The sequence below is a fragment of the Falco peregrinus genome, chromosome 2, assembly GCF_023634155.1.
Source record: "Falco peregrinus isolate bFalPer1 chromosome 2, bFalPer1.pri, whole genome shotgun sequence".
NCBI lineage: Eukaryota > Metazoa > Chordata > Aves > Falconiformes > Falconidae > Falco > Falco peregrinus.
Window position 1 is genome coordinate 14760884 of NC_073722.1, and position 26966 is coordinate 14787849.

The following is a 26966-nucleotide window of genomic DNA, read 5'->3' on the forward strand; positions in this document are numbered from 1 at the left end:
GAAAACTTAATCATTTACTCAGAGTGGAGAAATCAAATAGAGCAGAGATGAAACAGCCACTAAGGGGTTTGTTGATTGTGCCACCAAGTTTGTGGGCTAGAGGCTGAAAGTAATAAAGCAAATGGAATCAGTGACAAGAGAAAATGTAAAAAGGTTTTCTTAATTTCATGAATTAATAGAAATGTTTTGATGTATTTTTGGCCATTTTTTATATTTCACATAAAAACCTATGCTCCACATATAGAAAAGAGAAAATTGCTAGGGCATATAACCTCTTTCAAGCAAACAGAAATCAAATTGATACATATCAGAAAGATATTTCTCGCTGTTAGAACCTCACTTATGCCAACTAGCAATTGGTTGGTACAGTTTAACAATTTTTTCAAAGGAAGTACTTTTAAAAGCACTACATCCTGAGATATTTAAAGTATGCTAGAAGGATTACTGGAACACTTTATGCTGCACAAGACCCGGTAAGATGATAAACAGGTCTTTCCTCCTCAAAGGGCTAGTATTTTATAGTTCCTTCAAAAATCTACATGTTATTTTATATAGCCATATACTTTCTATCTCCTTAGACATCACCTTCCTAAATGCATAAAATGTAATTTCCTAAAGATATAGCCATTCATGATCCCACAGAACAGTTATGATGACTTCAGCAGAAGAGATTACATATCTACAGCAACTCATTTTCCAGTTTCATGCTAAAATGCCCTATGAGATTTTTACCCCTATTAGACTTTTATGAAAATATGCACCTTTTATAGGATTGCTCATGTGATTGAATTGGATGTATAAATCATGTGTCCACAAGAAGTTATTACCATGGTGGACACTGGCAGAATAAGTCAAGAACATGATGCTGTTATGTCAGATTTTTCTCTGGAAAATGACATGCCTAAATGCATATGATAGAGATTTTCAGTTTTGCATGGTCTGTGAAAACATCTGCAGCAAAGATTTCACAAAAAATTCCAAAGCCATAGGCAAATTCTGAACAATTTGGGAGGGCTCAGCCACTTTTTCCAACCTGTCACAAGGCAACCAGTGCAAATTCTCACAGATATTATGGTTATAATGCATTATTTTAGGGAAACAGTAATCTTTTCTTTCTAAAGACATTATCCATCACATTTTAAATGATTTGCACAAGTTTAGCCTACATCAGGTAAAAATGCAGGTGAAGTGATCAAGCGGAGCATGGAGATTCTGTGACCAACAGTAATTATTCATGCATTTATCCATTACTTTCTGAACAGGCTTTCTAGAAATTTGCTTGTTTGCTATACATTAGATAAGTAAATATCCAAAAGTTTGTTGTGAGAGTAAACAGAAGCTTACAACTTCTTTTTTTTTAATGTCTCTCTTTACATTGGCTTTTAAAACCACTTTTCTATGTCCTTTCCTCCTCCAAGGAAGAACCAATAGAGCTGGACCAGCATGATTTTGTTAATGAAAAATTCTGTTTCTGAATTTTGAAAAGTAGGTTAGCCTGCAATATCCATCATACTGGGTTACAGAAAATGTTCTATTAGAGGCCATTACATGGCAAAAGGGATTTTGTCTAGCAGGACTGCTTAAGACAAAGATCACAGAACGACAGTATAGTTAAGGTTGGAAGAGATCTCTGGAGATAATCTCCATTTGCTTTGCTTAGACTAGGGTCAACTAGAGGAGGCCTGTGTCCAGTAGAGTTTTGAGTGACTTTTGAAGGACAGAGACACTAAAACCTGTTCCAGCATTCACCCTCTCAGTAATATTTTTCTTCTTGTGTTTAAACAGAATCTCATGTATTTCAATTTATGCCCATTGCCTCTCGTCCTGTCACTGAACACCACTGAGAAGAAGCCTGGTTCCCTCTTCTTTATTGCTGCCTAAGAGGTACTGGTAAGACCCCACCTTGAGCCTTCTCTACTGTGATCTCAACAGTCCCAGCTCCCTCAGCCTCTCCTCCTGGGGCAGGTGTTCCCAGCCCCTTAGTCATCTTTGCAGCTCTTCACTGGACTCACTCGACCGTGTCCCTCTCTCTCGTACTGGGGGGCCCAGAATGGGACACAGCGCTCCTGGGGTGACCTCACCAGTGCTGAGTAGAGGCAAAGGATCACCTCCCTCAACCTGCTCCTGACGTTCTGCCTAATGCAGCCCAGGATCCCGTCAGTCATCCTTGCCATGCGTGTGCATTGCTGTGTCACGAGCAACTTGCTGTCCACCAGGAAACCCAGGTCCTTCTCCGCCAAGCTCCTTTCCACCCAGTCAGCCTGCAGCCTGGGCTTATCCCTCCCCAGGTGCAGGACTTTGCATTTCCCTTTCCTGAACTTCACGGCACTGCCATCGGCCCATTTCTCCAGCCTGCAGAGGTCCTTCTGAATGGCAGCACAACCGCCTACCTGGTGGGTCGGTCAACCCTCCTCACTTTTTCATTGCCTGCAAACACGCTGAGGGTGTGTTCAGTCACACCATCCAGGTCATTGATGAAGATATTAATCAGTATTGGTGCCGGTATTGATCCCGGAGTACACCGCTAGTGACTGGCCTCTCACTGGTCTTTATGCTGCTGCTTACAATCCTTTGAAGGCCAGCAGCTCAGCTGCTCGTCAGTCTACCTCACGGTCTGTTTATCTAAGCCATATTTTACCAGCTTGTGTATGAGGATGTTATGGGAGACAGCGTTAGAAGCCCAGCTGAAATTGATGGAAACAACATCTACTGCTTTCCCTTCATCCACCAAGCCAGTTGTCTTAATCTAAAAGGGTATCAGTTGGTGAAGCACCATTTCCCTGTCTTAAATCCAATCACCCTTTCGTCCTTAACATGTTGGATATTGCTTCTGGGATTACTCGCTCCATCAGCTTCTCAGGGATCAAGGTGAGGCTGACTAGCCTGACACTTCCTCAGTCCTCTCACTCGAAGACAGAAGTGATGTCTGCAACCTCCAAGTCCACAGGAACCTCCCCTAGTTGCTACAGCCTTTCAAAGATAATCGAAAGCAGCCTTGCTTTGGCCGGCTCCCTTAACACACCCAATTCAAATGTTGCTTATGCTATTTTCTCATGTCAGAGATACTTTACGGCCTACTCAGCTTTTTTGCTGCCTGTGATATAGTAATAGTAAAAGTAATTATGGATTTTATCTATTTCTACTTAAAACAATGAATTAAAAGGTTTTATGGCATAGTGTCTCCCAGTCTGTGAGAGCTCCCTATAAAATTGCCTCATGAAGACAATGGATGAAAACTTCCCAAGTCTCTAGGACTCTCAGTCATAGAATTCAAGTGTTCAAGAAGATGTAAGGCCCATGTACACAAACAGATTTCTGTATCTTACTTGAGATTTTTTTGAGCATAAATCCAGAACAGTTGAATTTTTGGTCAACTGAATGACAGAATCCAGTTCTGACCCAGCTCTAGTTGCCATTACAGAAACTTGGTGAGGTGAATCCCATGACTGGAGTGCAGCTATTGATGGCTACAGGCTGTTCCAAAGGAACAGGTGAGGAAGGAGGGGCAGAGGGGTATGTAAAGAAATGAAGGCTGTCTGAGGAACAGCCATGAGCAGGTTGAAAGCCTATGGTTAAGAATTAGAGACAGTGGCAACGAAGGGAACTTTGTGGTTGGTGTCTATTACAGGCTGCCCGATCAAGGGGAGCCTATTGATGAAGCCTCCTTACTCCAGCTACAGGAGGCATCGCGCTCGCAGGCTCGTCCTGCTGGGGACTTCAACCACGCCAACATCTGCTGGAAAAGTGGCATGGCGAGCTGTAGGCAATCCAGGAGACTCCTGGAATGCACTCAGGATAACTTCTTAAGCCGGGTAACAGAGAGCCCTACCAGAGGGAACATGATACTGGACCCAATAGTCACCAACACAAGTGAGCTTACAGGTGATGTCAAGACTGGGGGCAGCCTGGCCTGGAGTGATCATGCACTGGTAGAAGAATTCACAGTCCTGAGGGATATGGGTCAGGCAAAAAGTAAAGTTGGGATCCCGAATTTTATGAAAGCAAAATTCCAGCTCTTCAAGGAGTTAATCAATAGGACCCCTATTTTTAGAACTTTGAGGGAAAATGCCCTCAGGGACAAGGGAGCAGAACAGAGCTGGCAGATCTTTAAGGATGCTTTCCATAGAGTGCAAGAGCTCTCAATCCCCAGGTGTATGGAATCAGGAAAGGAAGGCAAGAGACTGGCATGGATGAGTGGAGACTTGCTGGTCAAACTAAAGAGGAAGAAGGAAATGCACAGGCAGTGGAAGCAGGGACAGGTATCCTGGGAAGAGTATAGAGACACTGCCTGGTTATGTAGGGGTTAGGAGGGCCAAGGCATGGCTGGAGCTGAACTTGGCAAAGGTTGCAAAGAATAACAGGAGCTTCTACAGGTATGTAAGCCAGGAAAGGAAGGCCAAGGAAAACATACCACCCCACCAAATGAATAAGACTGGAAAACTGGTAACAACGGACAGAGAGATGGCTGAGGTACTCAACAACTTTTTTGCCTCAGTCTTCACTGGTAACCTCTCTTCCTGCACCTCTTAATTATGACTTCCAACGAAAAGTATTCCATGATTCTATGATACATAGGTGCCCAGACCTTCCTACATAAAAGTTTCTCAAATGACTGGAAGGTGCTGAGAATCATGATGTTTTACAGGGCTGAGCAGTTTATGCCTATCATGCACCTAAAGCTTTTCAAAGCAGGCACATATATAAGGTGTTTAATTTGGTTAACACTCTTAGGGAATAACTACCAGATGGGTTTTATAAAAAATACCACAGCAGCCATTTTCCAGAAGAAGGGTGTCTTTACCTGTGCAATAGATTAGCAGTTAAATCCCTGATCCTAGATACGAAAGCAAGTTCCTCCTTTCCTTGAATCAATCAGAATGTTCCTCTTCTAGAAGAATGCCTTAAATACTAAACTGGGGAGTCTTATTGCTCTTTGTTTCCCCTTTCATTTCTGCTTACCTACTGATTTTCCTCTTTTTTAAATTGCAACAACTGGAAAGAAGTGAGACTGTCTATTCCCAGATAGCTAGAGAATGCTCCCAGAAGGCGTGGAGTACAGATCTGACACAGAAGAAAATGACTAGCCACTCCTCCTTTAGCTCTGCTTTTAAGAAAAGAATTTGCACTGGCATGGTCTTTCAGATGAAGGGTTTAGCAACTTCACTTCAGAAGGATCTCCAGCCCTGTAACTTCTGAGTAAACAAATGTATGTGTTCTTTTTCCAAAATGCCTAAATCACAGAGAGAAGAAATTAATATACACAATTTTCTAGGAATGTCCTCTTGACTATCTTAGGCTACCCTCTACTCAGACTGCTGCTTTTTGTGAATACAAGGAACCTATGAATGCTATTGAGAGCTCAGACACCTTTACACTCATTGCAAGTCACTCATTGTAACAGCTGGTGTCCTAGCAACTACATTTTTCTCAGTTAGGCTTACGACAGTTTTGAAAATGGGACCTGGTATTCTAAGTCTGTTCTGTGGCTTTTTAAACATCTTATCCCACGTGCTTATTTAGGATGCTCAGAATATGAGTAGCCATGAATTATGTATCTGAGAGCTGAAGAGAATTATGATTGTGGCTGGTCCCTATATGCTCTGAAAGGCCAAAAGGCAAGGGATCTAACTCAAACAGGAGAATTTGCTCCACACACTGAAATAAACCTGGTGACAAGTCCTCTTCCATAAAAAATTTGGCAAGCTTTATCATGGATCGTGTGGACTGAAGTCCCCAAACATAGGATGAACCAAGGAGAAGCTGCAACCTTCACTTTAATCTCTTTTTTTCCTACTTCATATGATAATTGCATTAGACTATGTCAAAATTTATGTATTTATGTCAAAATTATTTGTGTAAGAAGTTGAAGTAGTTTCAAACTAATTCACCTGGAAGACGATTTTAATGCCAGATGCTGAAACAAAAACATTGAAGACAAGCATCTTATTTCCAACAAATTTACATTTAGTTACACGTGCACAAACCAGAAATGCCTCCACAGAAGAAGTGAGTGCAATAAATAGAAACCTACAGTTCAGAAAAGATTACACTGAGAGACCTACTAAAGCTTGCTACATTCTTCCAGGTTTTCTGTGGTTTTTAACCTTGAAAATATACCTGGATTTCTATTTTCCACTAAAGTCCCTCTCAAACTTGTGGGAGAAAGAATAAATTCAAAAAGCTCCCAAAATGTGGGAAAAGAGGACATATTATAGTTTACAGGTAAAGAAAAGCTTGGATCATACACTTTAAAAAATGTGTACCAGTTTAAAATAACTTTCGATGAAAGGGTCACTTACTGCAAGAAGGGCACTGCTTAAAATTTAAGCAGCCAGTAATGGGAAGCGACAGACCTCTAACAATTTAAGTCTTTCACAGTTGAATGAATCTGCACTGACAGTCAGACAAGGATGGGCTAACCTACCTTACCAGGATCTTGGCTATAGCTGCATGTGCTCTGCCTAGGCCAGCAGAATCACAAAGTGCTGTGAAGATTTTTACAGATGTGTTCAAAATCTGTGAAACAGGAAAATAAAAAATAATAATAAAAAAATACAGTGCTAAGAATTTCTACTCTTTTTTTTTTTTTGACAGTCTCTGTGTCCATATGAAACACAAAATCAGTTTTCACACTTGTACATTCCTTCTTTAATTAGTAATGGGACTGGGTTTTTGATCACTACTTATAGTTGTTTGAAACTACTCAATAATTAGAAATTAAAAAGATATAACTTGCATTTAAATCCCTGCATTTTGGCACTTTGCAAAAACCAAAGACATATTACCTGATTTGCAATATAAATTTCCTTATCCATAATCGAAAAGATTTTAAGAGGCTGTACTTTTATGAATTTCTGATAATCAATACCTTAAGACAGTATCCTTTGCATTCATAGTGTTTTAGAATGATATGCTGAGATACAACTTAGTATTATTTTTCTTTCTTTAAATCCACCATGACAACTTAATAAAATTCAGATGCCCCAAAAGTGAATAAATTATAGGTTATATATTTAATCTATGTTGGCTTAAAATACTGTAGATAATGTTGCTATTTTTATGACTAATTATTCACGCACACAAGCAATTTGTTAACATTCATATGGAATGTAATCTATCATCATGACCCCTCCCATAACTGAAGGCTTACAGCTGCTGCATAAAACCATATGACCTCAATTTAATTTAACATTGACATCACCTGTATCACAAAATTTCTCTTTTCAACCCTTTTTTTCCAATGGTGATGATGGGAGAGTGCATATAAAATTAAATCTTATTCTTTCCTCTCTCCACTTTGTTGCTTGACCCAACCTATTACACACATGAGAAAACAAGAAATCTCCAAAGACTATCTATGGAAATCCTTTTTGCACATTTCCAAGAAAGGAGTAGTGAATGTCATTTACCAGCTCTGAAGGGGGGATGGGAGATGCCCAGGGACATACAACAGTATCCTGCATGCCCCAAGTTGTGTATTTGTACTGAGGCAAAAGATAGGGCATTTTCTATTAAGACTGCATCCTCTCTCATTGACAAAGTGCAGGGTTCAAAAGAAGACAATCCGTGTGTGCTAATACTATGGATGCCACCACTTCCATCACTGTTTCCGCTACTCACATTACCTAGTTCTTGAAAGAGTTTTACTCCATGTGGGAGTAAATCTCTTGTATTCCTGGACAAGGCCTTTATAGTTACATAAGCTCCGTGTGCACACAAAGTAACATTTATTAGTGTGCACTGCACGATTTATCATCCCTCAAGTACTTTCTCATCAAGTTACATTCACATGTATATCACCATTGCATCCTATACTTGAAGGTCATTGTCAATTGAGTTATCAATGCATAAGATATGACAAAAAAAGTATAAAGGTACCTCAGTTAGGAAGTCGTCACATCAGTGTTGAACTCGCCCTAAACAGAATGCATACTCAAAGTTGGTGTCCTTCTAACAATCCAGGATGGTAACAGAAATGCACATAAGTGTCCCAGAAACAGCTCCTGGTTTTGAATTTAACTCAGAGGACCTTCAACATTTGTTGTGACAATCATGCCCCGTATCAGAAAACCTGCCATAAGAGTGTCAGAAGGCTTCTAAAATTTTATGTACTGGACTTAAATCACTCTAAACTGGCCTCTGCAACATTAAACTAGGACACTGGGCCTCTAGTGGTTACTATCTAGCACAGAAAGGTTACTTAGGCACCTAAGGCTTAGGCTGCTATACTTTTTTTTCTATCAAAGATGCCACAAAGTCTAAAAATTACAGATACAACCAAGGAAAAACCACAGACAGTGTAGTTCAAGTAAAAAGTTGGTTCACTGCACCTCTGCACCAGCTGCTAGAAAGAAGTTCGAAAGCAAGTAAGCCACTCGTTTTCCTAGTTATGAAAAGTGCTCATCTTCATCCCAGGTTACTACTATACTATGCAAATCAGATGCTTTATTCTAAATAATAATGAAATAACAATAATTAAATAAGCTACATGAAAGGGAGGAAACATGGATAAATTACAATAGAAAGTACATTCTTTAGGCCTTGAATATATTATTTAAATAACTCCTCCAGCTTTAAATACTATGTAGGGGCACATTCTTTATGGAAAGGAGCTGTGTAGTGCCTCTGTATGTTACAATCACCCAGTACCATTTATGTGGAGGAAGCAAAGAGAAGCCTCCTCACCTATGGTGCATGCCTTACCTTCAACATTCAGGAGAGAAAGAGAAGAGGGGGTAGGGTGGGATAAAACACTGGAATAAAAGTAAGTATTAGAGGATTTCACCCAAAGTCTCTTGCAATTATAGCAGTTTTAATTTTTATTTAAAATACAAAATTATAAAGCTTGCATGCTGGCAAATCAAGCGGAATTGACACAGTGATGTTTGCCAGAATCTATAAGCAGCCTGAAAACAACAAATGGACATGAAAACTTTCCTGTTTATTTTCACAGGATATGAACCACCAGTCTACCTAACTGGGTTCCTGTGAATGCCATGTAAGAGAAGATAGGCAAGTGGCAAGAGTATCGAGTGGGCATGGCTGGGCCAGTCATCTATGAGCTCTCTGATATGTGGATAAATATTGGGAACACATACCATTTGGATCTAATGGAAATTACAAGCTCCCTTGCAAGTTTTTCTACTTTTAGACAGAAGAATAGCCAGAAAAGAGTCTTTCATATCTATTTTGGCCACTGTGTGCAGAGGACAGTGACATCCAAGGAAGAGGTGGAACATGTCAATAATTAATGCTGAAAACTCCTACACAAATACGCAGGTTTGCTGCATTTTTGGTCTTAGAGAATACAGCTGCCATTACACAAACAAAAAGGGTGCAAAAATTGTTTTAGACAACAAAACGAAAGTCTCGTTAAGAGAACATGCTTCTGCTTCAGTATTCTATGATAAATATTGTGCGTTAAAATGTCATCATGGTAATTTTTTTCACGTTAAGGAAACAAAAATAAAAATGTGTGAAGAAGAGATATTCAACGGGACTACCATGGGAATCTACACTGGCAATGTCCATTAAAAAGAGTGGGTTTGTGTATTACATGAATTTCCTCCTTAAAACTCACAAAGTTTTCAGAGACTTAAGGTTACTGAAGGGGCAAAGTGTCTTGGTTTTTTTGTTGTTAGTTTGGTTTTGTTTTTGGTTTTTAGATTTGCAATGTATGAAGACTTCTGAGGAAGGAAACTGTTGCGATAATTTATCCTGATCATGCTAGGCTCCATTACACAATTTCCATCCTGTTTCACAGACAGCTTGATACTCTAGTGGGAAAACTACCTAGTGGAAAAAGATCACTGTATATGCAGTTGAACAGATTACAATAAAGTACAGTTCTTTCTACCTCTAAAAAATGAAAAGGTAAGTTTAACAAAATAAAAATTATAAAAACTACATTGATTCTGGTCATGAATTAGTTTTTGGCTCTATGTGACCCAGCACACTGCCTCAAACCTCCTACTTCTGTGGGTCTGCAGTGGATATACTGGTTTAAAAAAACAAATAAAATAAAAACCAAAGTCTAATACAGAAATCAACAGTGATCAATCACTTGTTCTCATTTGTGCAGGATGTGGGAAGGTGACAGGATGAAGACTTCAACTTTGTGTCCCACATTACAGACAACAGTCCCACACGCCATCCACTATGATTTTGGTGTTGCAGAAAAAAAGAAAAGTATTTATGGATCCAAATTAGAAATTAAAAAAATCAGGATGCATTGTACAATTTCCCTGAAAGCTTGGATGCAGGTGAACCTGGAAGGGGGATAGCTGCTGTGAGAGCATCTGTTTACAAAATCAGCCCTCTTCCTGGGTCTTTGTAAGTCTATTGTGGCTACAAGTAGTTAAAGTGTAAAAATAAAATTACAAGCTCTGCTTAAATCCTCAAACTAGAGCCTATTTGTGGTATATATAGTTCTTGCACTAATTCTCTAGATAGTGGTGAATTTCATGCTTACCTCCTTTGCCAGGAAAAAATATTAGTCTGATCTCAGGCCCAGATTTGCTTCTCAGTTATCTCAGCATTATGCCAGCATGACCCTTCTGGGGTTATTCCATTAATATAAGACAGATACACAAGCCCCTCTGCCCCTGGACTCCCCCTCCCCAAAATCCCACCCTTGATTTTTATTGTTGTCATACCTGTATTACTTTTATATGTAAATAAAACCATGCACACACCTCATTAGCATACACGGAGGACTCTGACAAAAGGACACAGGCTATGCTAAACATTAATACATCTGGGGATAAGGGACAAAAGAGTAAAAATCAAAGGTATGAATTTATGTAGAATAAAGAATGTCTATCCAACTCAACACAAGATTAATGCTACTACCAGTATTTCACTATTTTGGTAAAATACATTACTCTGAAAAAACCAAGATGGGATAATATCGATTCATAATACTCTAACTTTAAACCCCACAAAAATAAGAGTCCTGCTCTCAGCTTTGCACTTGATATTGTTGTCAAACTTTATTGAAAATACATTTATTTTGATTTCTGAAAAAATCTAGCTGTGTTTAGCCATTTCACAGCTGGTGAGCAGTAAAGATGCTTCTGCCTCATTTACAGATCTTGAACATGAATCAGACAATCAACTGGAACATTAGTCAAAGAGATCAGTAGCTAATGATTTTTGACAGGTGCTGCAGTAACAGGCTAAGGCCCTGCCTGGCTAGCAGCATCTGACAATATTTTCCTGAAGCCAACAATAGGTGCTGGTAGACAGACAATGCAATTGAGTGAGACTGCTGGCCTCGTACCACTTAGTACCTCTTAAACCTTTCAGAAAAAACATGTAACTGACAGTCACTAAATAATCACTTTGATATAGCCCAGTGAAAATAAAAGACAATAGAATTGTATGCATAGGCATTTAGCAGTTCAGTGAACTCTCCCCCACAGCTCCCCAAGAAATGCATATTTAAAAATGCCTAAAAGTGCGGTCTTTATTACCATAATTTGAGTGGCTACATGCCTGTGGACATCCTGAGTAAGGTCGAAAAGAGTTTCACAACACAAACCCACATGCATTTTTATTGTGGCCAAAACACAGTGTGAGAGAGGTTGGATAGCAATAAGAAAATCGTACTGTTCATGTAATGTATTGATTACATGTGAGCAGAGCTCATTGATCCCAGGAAAATAATACACCACTGTCAACTGAATGGCAGGCCGCACCTTGTTAAATTCTGAATGTATTCAGGCATAGTGAGCATCCAGGGTAGTAGTAGTCCAGCACTCTGCGTGCTCACAGTTAAGGGATACTGAAACTGGGTGCCATGCTGAAGGAAAGAGGGAGTAGTCCCTGATTTGCCAGAACTGTTATTTCTTCCTCTTTTGCCACAACTGAAATTCAGCAACTCAAATTCTGTAAATGTGAATGCTAACTCCTTAGAATCACAGAATTGTTCAGGTTGGAAAAGATCTTTAAGATCACTGAATTCAATCATTAATGTAGCACTGCCAAGTCCACTGCTAAACCATGTCCCTAAGCGTCCTTGCCCTTAGCTATATTCAATTACACTGGACTGCACTGTGTTGATAAACAAATGGAAAAAAATTAAACCAGAAGTGTACAAACGTTGTCACTGTTCCTACAGAGACAGAATTTGTCTGGAATTGGCCAATCTGTTCTGTTCCAGAACTGCTGTTCCAGGGACTTTAAGGTGGGTATTTGGATAATGCATAGCATAAGCATGCATCTTGAAGCAAAGGAATCAGAGACAGGGAGATGAGGAGGGATGTAAAAGAATCCACCCAGAAGTGTGATCAAGTCAAACGTCAAAGCGGAGTTCAAGACCTTCCACAGGCCCTTGCTAGGACATGGCTACCACTAAGGTGTTGCTCGGTTGACACGCTCCACGAGGGGTAACTGCTCTATCCAGTTCACACTTCCCTCCCCTGTTATACTTGGCTATCAAGTGCAATGTTTACCTCAATGCTCTATAAACTTGCATGGCAATCCATGCCTCAGGTTACTAGTGTCTGCATCTGTTTGAAGGATTAGAGAAGGGAAGACAAACATTTCACTCATTCCTTAACAGTGTATCAAGATAAGACCTAGGGTTCTTTGCCTATGTCAAATCTTACTTGTATGCTTTGCATAATATTCAGAGTATGTACATTTTACTTTGATTCTGAATGGCTCATATGTAAATACAAGTAACTAATTGAAAAAGCTCCTTTCCCCAGAGTAATTTCGAAACTGTTGGCTTCCACGAAGTCAGGAGTTCACCCTGTATGCTTCATTTTGCTGCACAGGAAACTTAAAGAAGATAAAATGTGCAGATGATTGAATAAATGTTAACTTTTGTTCCCATCCTCATTTCTTCTGTATTAGCTTCTGTATTACTGTTCTTAATTCTGGCTTTCTGTGCCACTAACAATTATATTAATTCTGATTCTCGAATCCTACAGCTTTGTAGGAATGCAGTCATCATTTCATTATTTACTATACCTCATAAAGCGTTTTATTAAAAGAAATAAAAAAATTTAAAAAATCAGCCAGGTCCTTCAGAGCAAAACCCTATGCAAAAATCAAAGCCAAATATTTCTGTTTGTTATTATTGTAAAATTTGAAATCTTTACTGCAAGGGACATTACTCTAGTAAAGGCTGTTGCAATCTTTATTTAGTACAGGAATATAATGTTTTCCAAACCAGCCATTGTTGACATATTTCTTCAAAATAAAGCATGGCTTAGCAGTCTGGAGTGAAGAAGCTTCATCTGTTACCCTTTAACAGCAATATAAGAGGAAAAAACAGTTTATGTATCCTTTCCATCCTGACAGATGTGACAATAGCTGGAAACACTGTGCCTGCCAAGAGCTTTTATCAAGTATGTTATAACAACTAGTAATAAGTGTAAATAATAAATGGCTACGATCTTATGGGAAACGGTGGCAATACTAAACAATTTTTGGTGCTTGCTGATGGGAGTCTGCTAGTCTTGGAATTCCCTGGCTTCCCAGTAGAGTTTTGGCCTGACAATAAACAACAGTTTAATACTTTATCTAATCCCAGCCAGGAGGTAAGTTCAACAGCAAGCTTTTGCAGATGTTCACATCCAATAATCTATCCATAATTGATGAAACAGGGAGGTCAGATGTAATGGTTGCTACTATTCCAGCAACAAATAAATGGTTATTGACAAAACAAGGCAGTGTGGCGCTGAGTGCTGAGCAGTGACAAGCATGAAACAGTGCTGAGACAGAAGTAGTGATGTGAATACAGCCCTTCATCTTGAGAATTCCTCAATGTGATGTGTGGCACAAGGGCCACTCTGACACATAAGCAGATGGAGGTGACTTGTAAAGGAAAAATGAGATTCCACAAGTACATAAAAGACAAAGGCAGAGGCGGAGAAAGAAACAAGGCGAAAGGGGTGGACAAGACTGGAAATTTGGGTAAGTGCAATAATGTGAATTGATCAGAAATGTTTTTGTATCGCAGCACCGTGATCCAGATGTCTGGGCTGCTTTTATCACACTGTTGTGTCTCCATGAGTGTACCTGGCTGTCAGATTGCTGTAGCCTCCTAAGACATTAATATCATACTATATGCATGTGCATGCTTAAATGCCCATTACTTCTTAGACAAAGCACCTATAAATATTCTGCTTCATGCTTATTAATATCTTTAGTCCACCCATGAACAGATATTTTTAATTACACAAAGTTTTCCTAGCTAAAACCAAACGAGCACACCCTTAAATTTATATAACACAACAGAAAAAACTGCAAAGGTAAACTAGGAAGGTATACACAAAAGTTAAGTCAGTTAAAAACCATTAATTTTCTGGTTACCTATGTGGAAGTTAAGGAAAAGTTCTCATTCAGCTGAAAATCTCATATTCTTCAAGTTTTAACCCATGTAAGAAATGTAGTAAATGGATTAATAGACTGTTTTTATTGACTGAATAAAATTTGAGTCATTTACATGCAAATAGACACTTGAAATCCTTTGCATCCATTTCAGTGCTAAGAGATAGTATTTTTACAATGTTTACTATGTAATATTATAATATGAAAAAAAGCAGAATGAAATGGTGGCCATTACTGCTATATGTAGTCATAAAAAGATTTCAGACAGAAATATTTTAAATATTAATATTACTAAAATCACTTAAAGCACCAAGGAATGTTAAATCGATTTATTTAGAACTACAATTTATTTCACACTTTGCTACCAATTCTTTTGATCAGCTCTGAAATAATACATAAGCTGAAAGCAAAACAGCAAAACAAATTGCTTCTAGCAATGAAGCAGCAAGCTCTAGGTTTTATACTGGCATGCTTCAGTGTTTTAACTTCTCGGGTTATTTATCTGTCAAAGGATAAATTTTAAATTCCTTAAGATCTGATGCCTGAATCAAGACCTCCTATCTTCCAATCTAGCCATCGATGGCTCTGATCAAGCAAAGTTGTTAAACATTTGCTTACACCTGAACATACGAGTTGTGCCCTTGAAGTCAATGGGAATAACTGAATTTAACTTTAAACACGTATTTGATAAATAAATTGCTGTAGCTTGAACTATACCAATTTGAGAAACCACTCTAATTTTAAAAGCCTTACTTTATAGAAAAATTTTTAATGCCTGTTCATTTGAACTAAAGTATACAAAGGAAAGCAAAACCTCCCAGATTATGAATATATTTGCATTTAAGTACTGGAATTCCTGAGTTTGTACCGCGTGGATACGAATGTTTCATTTCTCCAAACACATAAAAAGTCTGACTTTTGTAAGTGCATTATCTAACAGAATTAGAAAATTTCTTATACAGTTTTTCAGCCATTTGCTACAGCCCTGGGTATAATATGTGCAGTTTCACTAATGGACATACTACCAACAGTTCTTAACATCTTTCACACTACTGTTCTTCAGATAATATAAGCTACGAACTTAGACATGCTGTAACTATCTCTTTCCCTCAATTATATACAACATCTAGGTTCCAAGGTTTGGCACACCTAAGCTAGAAATCCAATATAGTCTAAAGTACATAAAGTAAATAACCTCTATAGCATACAGTTGTACTGCTTTGTCTTTTTTGTTCCTAGCCTGTGGGAATGAAATGAGTGGAAACTTGTATATCAGCAGTTATTTAAAAAAAAAAAAAAAAAGGTATATTTTATTAGCTACTCTAAAAAAAGTTTCAACGCAGTAAGTAGAAAGTGTCTGCCTAAATCACATCTTTTAACTGACAGAAGACAGTTATTAGAGTTTTAGAAACCTCAGTCAGGGCAGGTGGACTACTTGTAACCTTATATCCCATAAAACAGACACTGTATAACTGTGGTCACAGTCCGGCTCCTGCCTTGCTAGGGAAAGCATAAGGAAGAGCCATCTCCACTGGCCATTCTGAGCAGAGATTGTTCCATCCCATCAGCTATATTAAAAAGGTAGGATCAGAGCAAAGGCTCCACAATTGCCAACTGCTCTGCTCTGCCCTTCATGTCTTGCTGAAAAGTAGATGCAAAGATATTTCTGTTCCCTTGCAGAGCAGTTTAAGGTGTTTTTATGGCTTCGTCCTCAATGTTTCAACATACTGGAGCTAAGCAAACCTCCAATAAGTGACAATTTGCTGCTCTTGAGTTCAAACATAACAGTTAGCAACAACTTCATGGAAATAATTCAGAGTTGTACAATGAATTCTTTTGCTCTTAAGATAAATGTTATTATTATTAATGCAGAAGCATGTAAATATTCTTATTAATGTTGCACTGCAGCCCCCTCCAGTTCTTTTGCAAACTCATACAGGGAGTGTGTGTGCACGGGCACGCAAGTGCATGTGTGTATAAGGTAGTAATAAAACTTGCCATTTTGTAATAGATATCCTGAGTCAAAATCTTACAAAAAAAGTAAGAGTTTGAACTTTGGGAAAGCACAGTTGATGTGTGAAATGTTCTAAATTCAGGATGTTTCATACACCTATTATAAGTAAGGCTTCATAAACCTTGTAAATATATATAAACCCACTAACTTTCATACTGTTTGGGAATTAAAAACAAACATGGAAACAAAATAATGTCCTCCATTCATAGCCCCCAAAACTGAGGTTTTAAACTTTGTCACCAACTCACATTCAGATAACGAGAACACCAGTGGTCAGATAGTCCTAAAATTCTGAAAAGGTGCTATAGATTTATCTGATCGAATGTGCAGTCGAATTTGCAGCTCACTGTAGTTGTCTTGCTCTTTTGGTACGTATGAATGATTAAATTTAAAATTGTAATGGATGAGATGAAAGACAACCCATTTATGGTGTTTTGGTAACCAGTCTTAAGGAACATGAGACTCCTGAAGAGTAAGATTGATACCAACAAGTTACTAGTGCATTTATTTTCATTGTTGCTATGGGAAAACATGGAAATGTGATAATCTGATTTGCTCGTCATCAAGTAATTATGTATTGAGTATTTTTTGTTTCTCATGCTCTATATTTTTTGTATACCTTGACTACTGTAATTCTGCAGCAGTATTGCATTTGAGAGAGTTTTCTTATAAAAGGTAGTCTTGTGGTACATATATGTTGACAAAAATCCAGTTTACTGAAGGGAGATATTCCGGTGACATTAACCAAGCAAAATGTAATTTGAACCACAGACTCAAAAGGAAAATGATACCATGTTCCAAGGTAATTCATTGAAGATTCTCAACACAAATAATTTCCAGTTTCTTGATTCCACCAATATTTGAGACAGTATACTTTGTCAGGGCAAAGTTCACTATCAGTACTAATTGTTCTCACACAGTTTTGTTTGTACTACCTTTACCAATGCCTAGCAGCAGGGACCTTTCAGAAACATGAAACAATCACTTTCAGAATTGGCTCACTAATACTAGACCTTCAGGAAGAAAACCTTTCTCCATACATATACATTGTCAGTGCCAAGATCAATCAGAAGTGCCTACCTTCAAAGCTGACTCAGTTTCTGTTTTTTTATTCCTCAGATATGAAAAATAAAGAATTTCTATATGAGTACACTTTTAAGAACAATTTAAAAATCACTTCAATAAAAGTGAAGCCTCTAGGAATGATGAGACCTTTTCTTAAACTGGTATGCTAAAATGTTTTTTCAAGCATATGATGCCATTTGCTAAGCTGAAAATGTTATACTTTATTACTAATGGCTAAATATCACTTACAGATGAATAAAGAACAATCTGGCTGATTTAAAAGAACAAAGTTTGAAATAATTTCCATTGAGTAGTATCTTTCAATGTGTTTTGCACGTCTCCATTTAAAGTGTTTCTTTTCCTGGTAACAGTAATGAGAATTTAAACTTAGACTCCATGGTCTACCCAGACACCATTGACAGAAATGCGTCTTGAAGTTCAGCCATCCAGCAAAGCACTGGAACAGTAAGCATATCTCAAAGGAATGATGCTCATTCTTCTCAGCTACCTTTCACAATGTTTCGGAGAAAAGGGGATAACATTCAGTCTACCTTTTGGAGTTCTTTTACTTACTAAGATCCTCCTTGATACACCAAATTCATGCATACATACGATCATAATCTGTATGACTAGACACAATTGGTATAATTAGATAAAATATACTGTGCATACTAACTTTGGAATATCTGTGTCCCAGATACATTTACTTATATTCTCTCTAGCTGCATCAGTTGAGATAAAATTTTCAGTTGTTTTGATACAGACTTTTTCAGAAATTATGGTCATAAATCACCTCTGATTACTTTAATAGGGTCATTTTGAATGTGAAGATGTCTTTGTAAGTTCATAAATTTTCTTGATAATTTTATGCCTGTGGCTTGTATATCGTAATTCTGACAATCCATGCACACAGCATTATGTCATAAATTACCACATTTATTTTGGCATGAGTCTCAGTACTCATGAACATTGCCTCTGTTGTTTAAATATGTAACATATCTGAAACACAGGATTCAACATCTGAAATAAAGGAACACTTGGAAAAAACCTAAAGCTCAGACAAGGGATGAGGACTGGAATTTTCCTCATGATTTGGGATGCAAGTCTAATTGAAAGAGAAAAAAAATCCATGATGCCTAACTCTTTGAAGCACTCTTGAAAGCCCAGTTAAAAAAAAAAAAATTCCAGGTCAAGCATTAGATTACAATATCTCATGCAAGGTTTCTAATGACAGAAGCGTTTGTTATACAAGTCTGAAGAAAAACATGTAAACAGTAACTTTTACTTTAAAATTAGCCTAGATGGAGAACTCCCCCTGACAAAACCTGTAAGGTTTAAGAGAAAATTTATATAATGTGAGCTATTAATATTTTGTGTCATATTTTGTGGAAAAGCCGTTAGGCTTGATTATAAACCAGATGATATGAAAAATATTATGAACCTATCACACTGCTATTGAACATAATTAGTTCTCAGGCTTTTAAACTTGCACACACTTATGTTTTTACATCTGAGTAGGTCCACTGAAATCAATCATATATATCAAATAAAATTAAACCAATTTATACAGATTATACACCAAATCAAATTATGTTAGATTAAACACCAAGTGCCTAGCAAATACACACCCTTCTCCAACAAAACTAGCCCATTCAATACAAAGTCACTGCATATTTTTGATATAATAGGCTGCAGCTTAATCATTTCAACCTTTAATTACTGCATCAGATAATGAATATTTTGAACATATGCTTCTCCACTCTGCTAGAAGACATGAATGAAAGAGACACAAGTTTATATGCATGCTCCTGTGTGTGCGCGTTGGGGGAGGGAGAGGCATGCTAAACAGCAAAAGGAACCAAGTGGCAACAATTGGAGGAAATGGTATCTGTAACAGCTGCTCCTTTCAGATTCCCCTAGAAGGAGACTGCCTGAGGTGGACCACAGCACAAAAGGATAAAGAAGATGAAAACTGATGCAAAACAGGAAAATAACTGCTGAGACCCCTGAGCCTACATCCGAATAGTCCCAAGCTGTGTGGCAAGACCTCTTTAGCATGCTACAGAAGCTGGTGATGAACTACATATTACCATGAGGCAAACTGGCTCCTAGCAGTATTGTCTGCATGTTATGTGTAATGATAACCAGTAGTCCTCTGGGAACAGGATGCAATGATTTCATCTCTGTAAGCATCTGAGCTCCCCTTGGATACAGAGACCATTAAACTGAGAACAGAAGGGTAAATTTTAGGCAATGATTTCTAATTGGAGAGTGAAGACAACTTGTGCTCAACAGTACTGTCAACCACTGATATTTTACTGCTGTCTATATTGATCAGTGTTAAGGACAAAGGAACTAAAATTTTACCCCTTTTTCTTAGTCCCATAATACACACTCTGTTTTCTGAATGTAAGTACTTCATAGGTTTCTCATGTAATATTATTGGAAATGCCATTATATTAGGAAATACGTCTGTATTATAATACAATGTTGTATTATTTACACTGAAATGTATTGGTGTTTTCATTACTGTTAACATAACATTTTATACTCTTAAAATAATGTATCATTTATGTGTTGTACTACAGAGACTTTCTTTCCCTTTTAACAAAAATGCACATTGCTTTCCTTATCTCTCAGGTGTCTTTGTAAGACCAAAACCAATAGGCATAACCTATTACATGTGTATATTAAATGAATAGTAGTTCACTACAAAATTCAAGGTTTTGGAATCTTCCTTTAAAAAATAATAATTCTGCACATGACAAAAAAAACCCACAAAAACTTCCAAATGACTGCTGTAACTTTTTGGCAGGAGGCATGAAGAACAATGAAGGTAAAGGAGTAGTTATAAAACATAAGCAAAATGGATCCTGAGGAAACAATGCCAAGGCATCTAATATTTTTGATGCTTTCAAGGGTAGTTTGATCCTTTGTATATCATGGAGACTGTGCGGTCTTGTTCATTAATTATTTTTTCCTGTGATGAAGAGATCAAATATGCATGCAGCCTTCTTTATTTAGCACATTTGCTTATCTTGCTGCTCTTCATCATTCACACAGTTTATTATGACTCTCAGAAACTTAACAGAAAAGTTGATCATGTAAGAATGCCAGCACACATTTGTCTGTCAAAAAACAATGCAGATAAACTACAAAAAAATCTAGTCTAATCTGTCATACTGTATTCTTGGAAGACATTAAATATCCTCTTCTTACTGCTGTTGCAGATATAATTTTATTAAATTATATGTAGCTTTTAAATTTTGAAATATTTTCACATTCAGCTACAGACTTTGATTGCGACTGATGTGAGAACAGGCTCCCACTTCTCCAGCATTCAGTTGATTTATACAGAAGATAGGCCTATCAGTGTTGAAGAATTAGGTATAAATATGGTCAATAACTTTTGTAAAATCATACCACAAATCACTGAAAGTATGTAAAAGGATATTTCAAGTCTGAAATCTAGAACCCTTCCTACACTGCAGAAGTCAAGCAACCAATATTGAAACCCACATTGAATTCACTCTGTGACTTTTCTTGGTCTATTTCTGAAAAAAATAAACCACCACAAGAGACAACCACAAAGACTGACCTCTATAAAACATGTCCATTAACAAATACCAAGTCATTCTGCAGTTAAAAGAACAAACAGAAATAGAAGTAGCAATTATCCAGCTGATTAATCACAATAATCATGGGCAAAATATTCAAACTAAATTTCCATACAATGTTTTTAGGAGGATCATGGAGAACTGTCACTTCTCTGATGACTGGCACAGACAAATCAAGTTGTTGCTTATCCTTCCTCTCACACCAACCTATGAGGAACTACAGGAACCCTCCTTTCAGACTAGAATTCCACATGTAGAATTCTCATTGTCTTAGAATTATTATGTATGGAAACTCAGGGGAAACATGAGAAGAGGAGCTTGAACTCAAGTATCAACAGAGCAGATTGCATCAGCATTACAGCTTTTCATACCAAAAGCAATGCATATTTCTTCTAAATTCCTGATGTTCTGAAAAGCTCAGCATATGAATTGATGTATTTTTAATTGCTGCTCACAACTGTGCTGTATCAAACTAGCTTGCAAAGCTGGTGTTTTATACAAAAACCTAACTAAACAGAAACTGGTTTATGTACATATGGATACAGGAAAAGCAAAGATAGTCACATATAACCTGAATTGTCAATTTGTATTATTTCTGCAGATCCAAACATTGAAACCTGGACTCTATCAGTTTGGAATTTATTGGAACCATAATTGCTTAAACCACATAGATCCCCATCTACAGAACTAAATACAGTTATAAAAGGCCCAAATGTCTCCAACACTTTTCCACTCTCCAAAATGCCTAAGATGCCAAGGAGGCAGAGAAAGGCATTGGGAAAGCTAAAGCAACTTTAAAATAAACTTACTGGCAATGCTGTCTCTTGTTCTCCAGCAAAATGATATGCTAAACTTAAGCAATACAGAGCTTCTCCTTCCATCTTCATGCCACCTCCTAAAGAAAGGTTTAAAGTTACAGTTACCAGCATAGTTTGAAGAAAATTACATTAGTACAGACAGTTCTTTCAGGTTCTTAAATAACATACAGATGTTTAAATACTGTAGTAAGCTTTTCCTTCTCCTTACCCTTGCTATTTATCACTTTCCAAAAATACATAGTGCTAATTAAAAATAGAGGCAATGGATTTAAACAAATTTCAACAAGAAAGTTCAGCAAAGTCTGAGAAAATATCTTCCAGTAAGTAATGCAGTATCATCAATTTAACATGCTGTAATGTTCTCTATCATGAATTGTTTAATAATACCCAGAGTATCTTCACACCAGAAAATCACAGTAGCCTCTCTCTATATATATTAATATATAAAATAAAAGTAGCTACAAATATATAATACACCCTAATACATAAACGCAAAGTATGTCGACCCATGACCAAGAGGTAACTATCAGTAGACCAGGTTTATATTTCTTGTTCTCACGGCTATTTTGCAGGCTGCTGTAGGCTAGAATAGCTAAAAAAAGGGGTATCTTATCCTGGAAGCAGTAGTCACAGAAAATTCTGCACAGGCAGTTACTAACTGAGGTCTATCACACTTTTCCATGCCGTGTTTTATTTCGATAATACTGGTCTAACAAACACAGCTTGCTGTTTTTTCAATATTGCTCCCTCAATAGAAAATAATCCATTCAATCTTGAAATTTCTATCAACTAATTATATAAATGCTTACTGTAGCACACTATATTCAAAACTTTTCCTCCATAACATGAGTATCCATAAAACCAATTGTAGTTGAATTTATATTAAAAATAGCCAAAAATCCAGTCTTTCTGTTGCTCAATATCCACCTACTCAAACACAATAAAGAGTGGAAAAATCAACCTGAAGCATAACTGCATATCAAGATACTTTGTTAAATGTGTAAATAGATATAGTTGCAATGAAAAGGGAGATTATCTACTTGCAATTGTCAGGCTAATAAATTCTTTGTGTCCAAACACACAAAAGCCTACATCTAGTTCTGGATCTCTCTAAATGTTACAATTGCTGAGGCCATAGCAATACTCCATCTGTAGCACTTAATACACAACATAAAATTATGAAAAGCCTGTAACTCAAAAAACCTGATGGTCTTTTCCAATATTCAATATCCCTTAAAAGGCTTAATGAGGGAAAAGGATACAGAAATACAGTTTCACAGAGAAATAATAAGTGAAAAGTTGCTAGGCATATGAAAACCTCCCTTCCTCGCTTAAGAACAGTCTGACAGTCTGAAGTGGACGATATCTAATCCCAGTTAATTAAATAAATAAACATACATGATGGCCCAGAAGGAAAGAATGGATACTACAGATGGAAGCCAGAACCAGTGTGGGTTTAACTAAACTTTTAAATACGGTCTTCATAGATACAGGCTACAGTTCTGGACTGGGGATAGGAGAACTTGTCTGAATGGAGCTTCTAAAGCTTAAAATTAAAGAGAACAATGGCAAGTATGCTGTGCAGCGATATTTACTACATGTCTCAGGAAGCTATGAAAGCGATTGGTTTGAAGTCAGGGCACTGGAACATATGCCTGGTCAAAGTAAGTTTTGGAAAGGCATCAGATCCATTTTGACAATCTCTCATTTCTAGCAGTTTTCACTAGAAAAAGGAAGAAGTTGATAGGAAACTTCCTCAGCGCTCAGCTCTCCTTCTAGTTACTACAGTAAATACTAGTAGTGGCAGCTTTACTAGTGGTAGCTGTGACTTAAGCATGTATTTTAAACAGCTAAAGAAAAAGCTAAAAGCTTGGATTTGATCAACAGATACAGTTTTAAAAGACAGTGAATTTATGGGTGCATGTGTCCTTCATCTGATCAATTGTATTGCCAATCTCAGTATTTGGATACATACCCCCAAGAGGAAAGATCTTGACAGGCAACTCACAAAACATATCTATTAATGTAAATTGCAGATAAAACCAAAACAGGTGACTTAGTGGTTTAATGAAAGTAAAAAAATTAGCCAAATACAATCATATACCCTCTTAAATTAAACATTTGGAATGGAAATAATTGAATTCTTGCCCCCAAAGTCCTGTTTGGTTTATTCCCCCAAAATTACCATAAAATGTTTAGGTTTCCAATGGTGTTTTAAAATATTATTCTTCATGAGGTAAGAAAAGATGAGACATTTTGGGTCTTTAGAATTAATACAATCAAAGACAATATAATAAAAAATCTGAAACAGAAACAATTTGCTGGTGCATTTTAAAATAATAAATGGCAAAGTTCACATAGGCTTAGATGCCTGAAAGCTTGTTCATTTTTTCCAAGAGTATCTGTTGGTATAAAGGTATTTCCATTTAGGAACTTGCCTTGGTTTCACTGAATAAATTTTATACTTTTCTATAGATTGCTGTTTCTACTATCTACCTGCATATGTTTGCAGCAAACCCTATTTTAAAATTTGGAAAAAAAATTCCAATTTATTTGCTTGTTTTGGTAGTTTAATTCTATCTATCCCAATGACTATACAAAGACTGGGTAACAGATTAATGTTGGGCATACATTATTAATTTTAAAAACCTAATGTATCTAGTGATAAATATTGAATTAATATTATATATTAATTGTATGTGCAATTCATATGCAAAATACGCCCCTTAAGGAATACCATGAAAGGCTCTTGAATTGCTGTGCATGGAAAAGGATGATTATTTGAGGCCTTCTACCTTACTTCTGAGAAGCACTCCAATAATCATCTAGGATAATAATTTAGGAAAAGTAAGCCTGTGGAAGTGAACATTTAACAGCTCCTTTTGAGAAGCAAGCACTATTAAGATTTCTGAAAAAAACTGAAAATTATGTATATTTTCATAAAGTCATCTTGTATGATTTGCCTTCTTTTTTCTGTTCCTTCTTGTGCAGGAAATGCTCCAGAGCATGGTATTTCCAGCTGATCAACATCTCACGTTATATATAATGTTCAGATGCTATTCTAACTTCACCCCACTTTAAACCTATCCACATATGAATGAAGCTTCATACAGCCATTACCTAGAACAAGAAGGCAATCAGAAGCAGTCAGCATGGATTTAAGACCAGGAATTCATGCTTCACCAATCTGACAGCTTTCTACAATATAACGACTGGCTTGGAGGATGAAGGGAAAGCAGTAGATGTTGTTTCCATCAATTTCAGCTGGGCTTCTAACGCTGTCTCCCATAACATCCTCATACACAAGCTGGTAAAATATGGCTTAGATAAACAGACCGTGAGGTAGACTGACGAGCAGCTGAGCTGCTGGCCTTCAAAGGATTGTAAGCAGCAGCATAAAGACCAGTGAGAGGCCAGTCACTAGCGGTGTACTCCGGGATCAATACCGGCACCAATACTGATTAATATCTTCATCAATGACCTGGATGGTGTGACTGAACACACCCTCAGCGTGTTTGCAGGCAATGAAAAAGTGAGGAGGGTTGACCGACCCACCAGGTAGGCGGTTGTGCTGCCATTCAGAAGGACCTCTGCAGGCTGGAGAAATGGGCCGATGGCAGTGCCGTGAAGTTCAGGAAAGGGAAATGCAAAGTCCTGCACCTGGGGAGGGATAAGCCCAGGCTGCAGGCTGACTGGGTGGAAAGGAGCTTGGCGGAGAAGGACCTGGGTTTCCTGGTGGACAGCAAGTTGCTCGTGACACAGCAATGCACACGCATGGCAAGGATGACTGACGGGATCCTGGGCTGCATTAGGCAGAACGTCAGGAGCAGGTTGAGGGAGGTGATCCTTTGCCTCTACTCAGCACTGGTGAGGTCACCCCAGGAGCGCTGTGTCCCATTCTGGGCCCCCCAGTACGAGAGAGAGGGACACGGTCGAGTGAGTCCAGTGAAGAGCTGCAAAGATGACTAAGGGGCTGGGAACACCTGCCCCAGGAGGAGAGGCTGAGGGAGCTGGGACTGTTGAGATCACAGTAGAGAAGGCTCAGGGGGGAATTTCATCAAAGTGCACAAATTTCTGGGGAGGGTGTTAATTAGAGGGAACAAGGCTCTTCTCAGTGGTGCTCAGTGACAGGACAAGAGGCAGTAAGTGTATTAAGATATACAGAAGGAATCTGGTTTGTTTATGATGCAAAAAAGTTTTCTAAGTAATAAATAAATATGTAGAGTGAAAATGTAGTGTTCCAGCAGGTAATATCACTAAAAAAATGCCAAATCAGCTGTGACTAGCCAGTCAAAACCAGCAAGCTGAGCTTCCATCAGTGACTTCACTTTCTGATTATGGGTTCACTGTTATATACTATTATTCCCAAATGGGGGTGTTTTGGGGTTTTTTGGGGTTTTTTTGTTGGTTTTTTTTTTTTTTTTTTAGATAAAGCTTTCAGGAATCTAAAAGATTCTTTGTTGTCAGCAAGAAGGCATTTCTTGTTTAGTGAGATCTGGAAGTGTATTGATAGCATTTGTCTTTGAATTTCATAGGAAATAATGACCCAGCCAAACACTTGACAATTTCTACTTTACTCTTGGGAAAATCATGACATGCACATCAAATAAAGGAATGGGAAAGTGTTATTTTTCACCTACCTTCTTTTGCCATTTTTAAAGCTTTTATTAGCGTTTTGATGGCCTGTTGGTGTTCTTTATTTTCTAGCATTTTGTCTGCTAGTAACGTATAAATTCTCCAGAGATGCTCACACGCCAGTGAATTGTAAGTATGGCCTCTCTCATCCTTCCATGTCGAACCCTCTGTTAGCTGATAAAATGCTTCATAATGCTCTGCAGCTTTCATGACATGACCTGAAAAATGAATTCATAATTACAATCAGTGTAATCAAAAATTTTTTTTAAAAGTTATTAGTCTATAATAATTTTCTCATTAGAAAGTAAGTTGCAGCCAATCATTTCACAGATTTCTCAGGAATCTCCAATATACAACTTACAGATCACTGGAAAATACTACCAAATCTCACAGTTACCAGTAATGCTGTAATTTAAGCTTATTAAATTCTAAATTAGCTTTCCTTTGTAGATTCACAATGTTAGGCAGGTGTGA

The 26966-nt window shown here is 37.6% G+C and overlaps 1 protein-coding gene across 1 annotated transcript in view; it reads right to left on the bottom strand.

The window, feature by feature from the left end:
* Nucleotides 1–26966, bottom strand: part of TTC29 (tetratricopeptide repeat domain 29) — a 135917-nt gene that overhangs the window by 60597 nt on the left and 48354 nt on the right. The window contains exons 5-7 of the mRNA XM_027795212.2: nucleotides 26498–26710; nucleotides 21849–21934; nucleotides 6425–6516 (exon numbers count right to left, since the gene is read on the bottom strand). Coding sequence (XP_027651013.1) covers nucleotides 6425–6516; nucleotides 21849–21934; nucleotides 26498–26710 — 391 coding nt within the window. The remainder of the gene's footprint in view (nucleotides 1–6424; nucleotides 6517–21848; nucleotides 21935–26497; nucleotides 26711–26966) is intronic.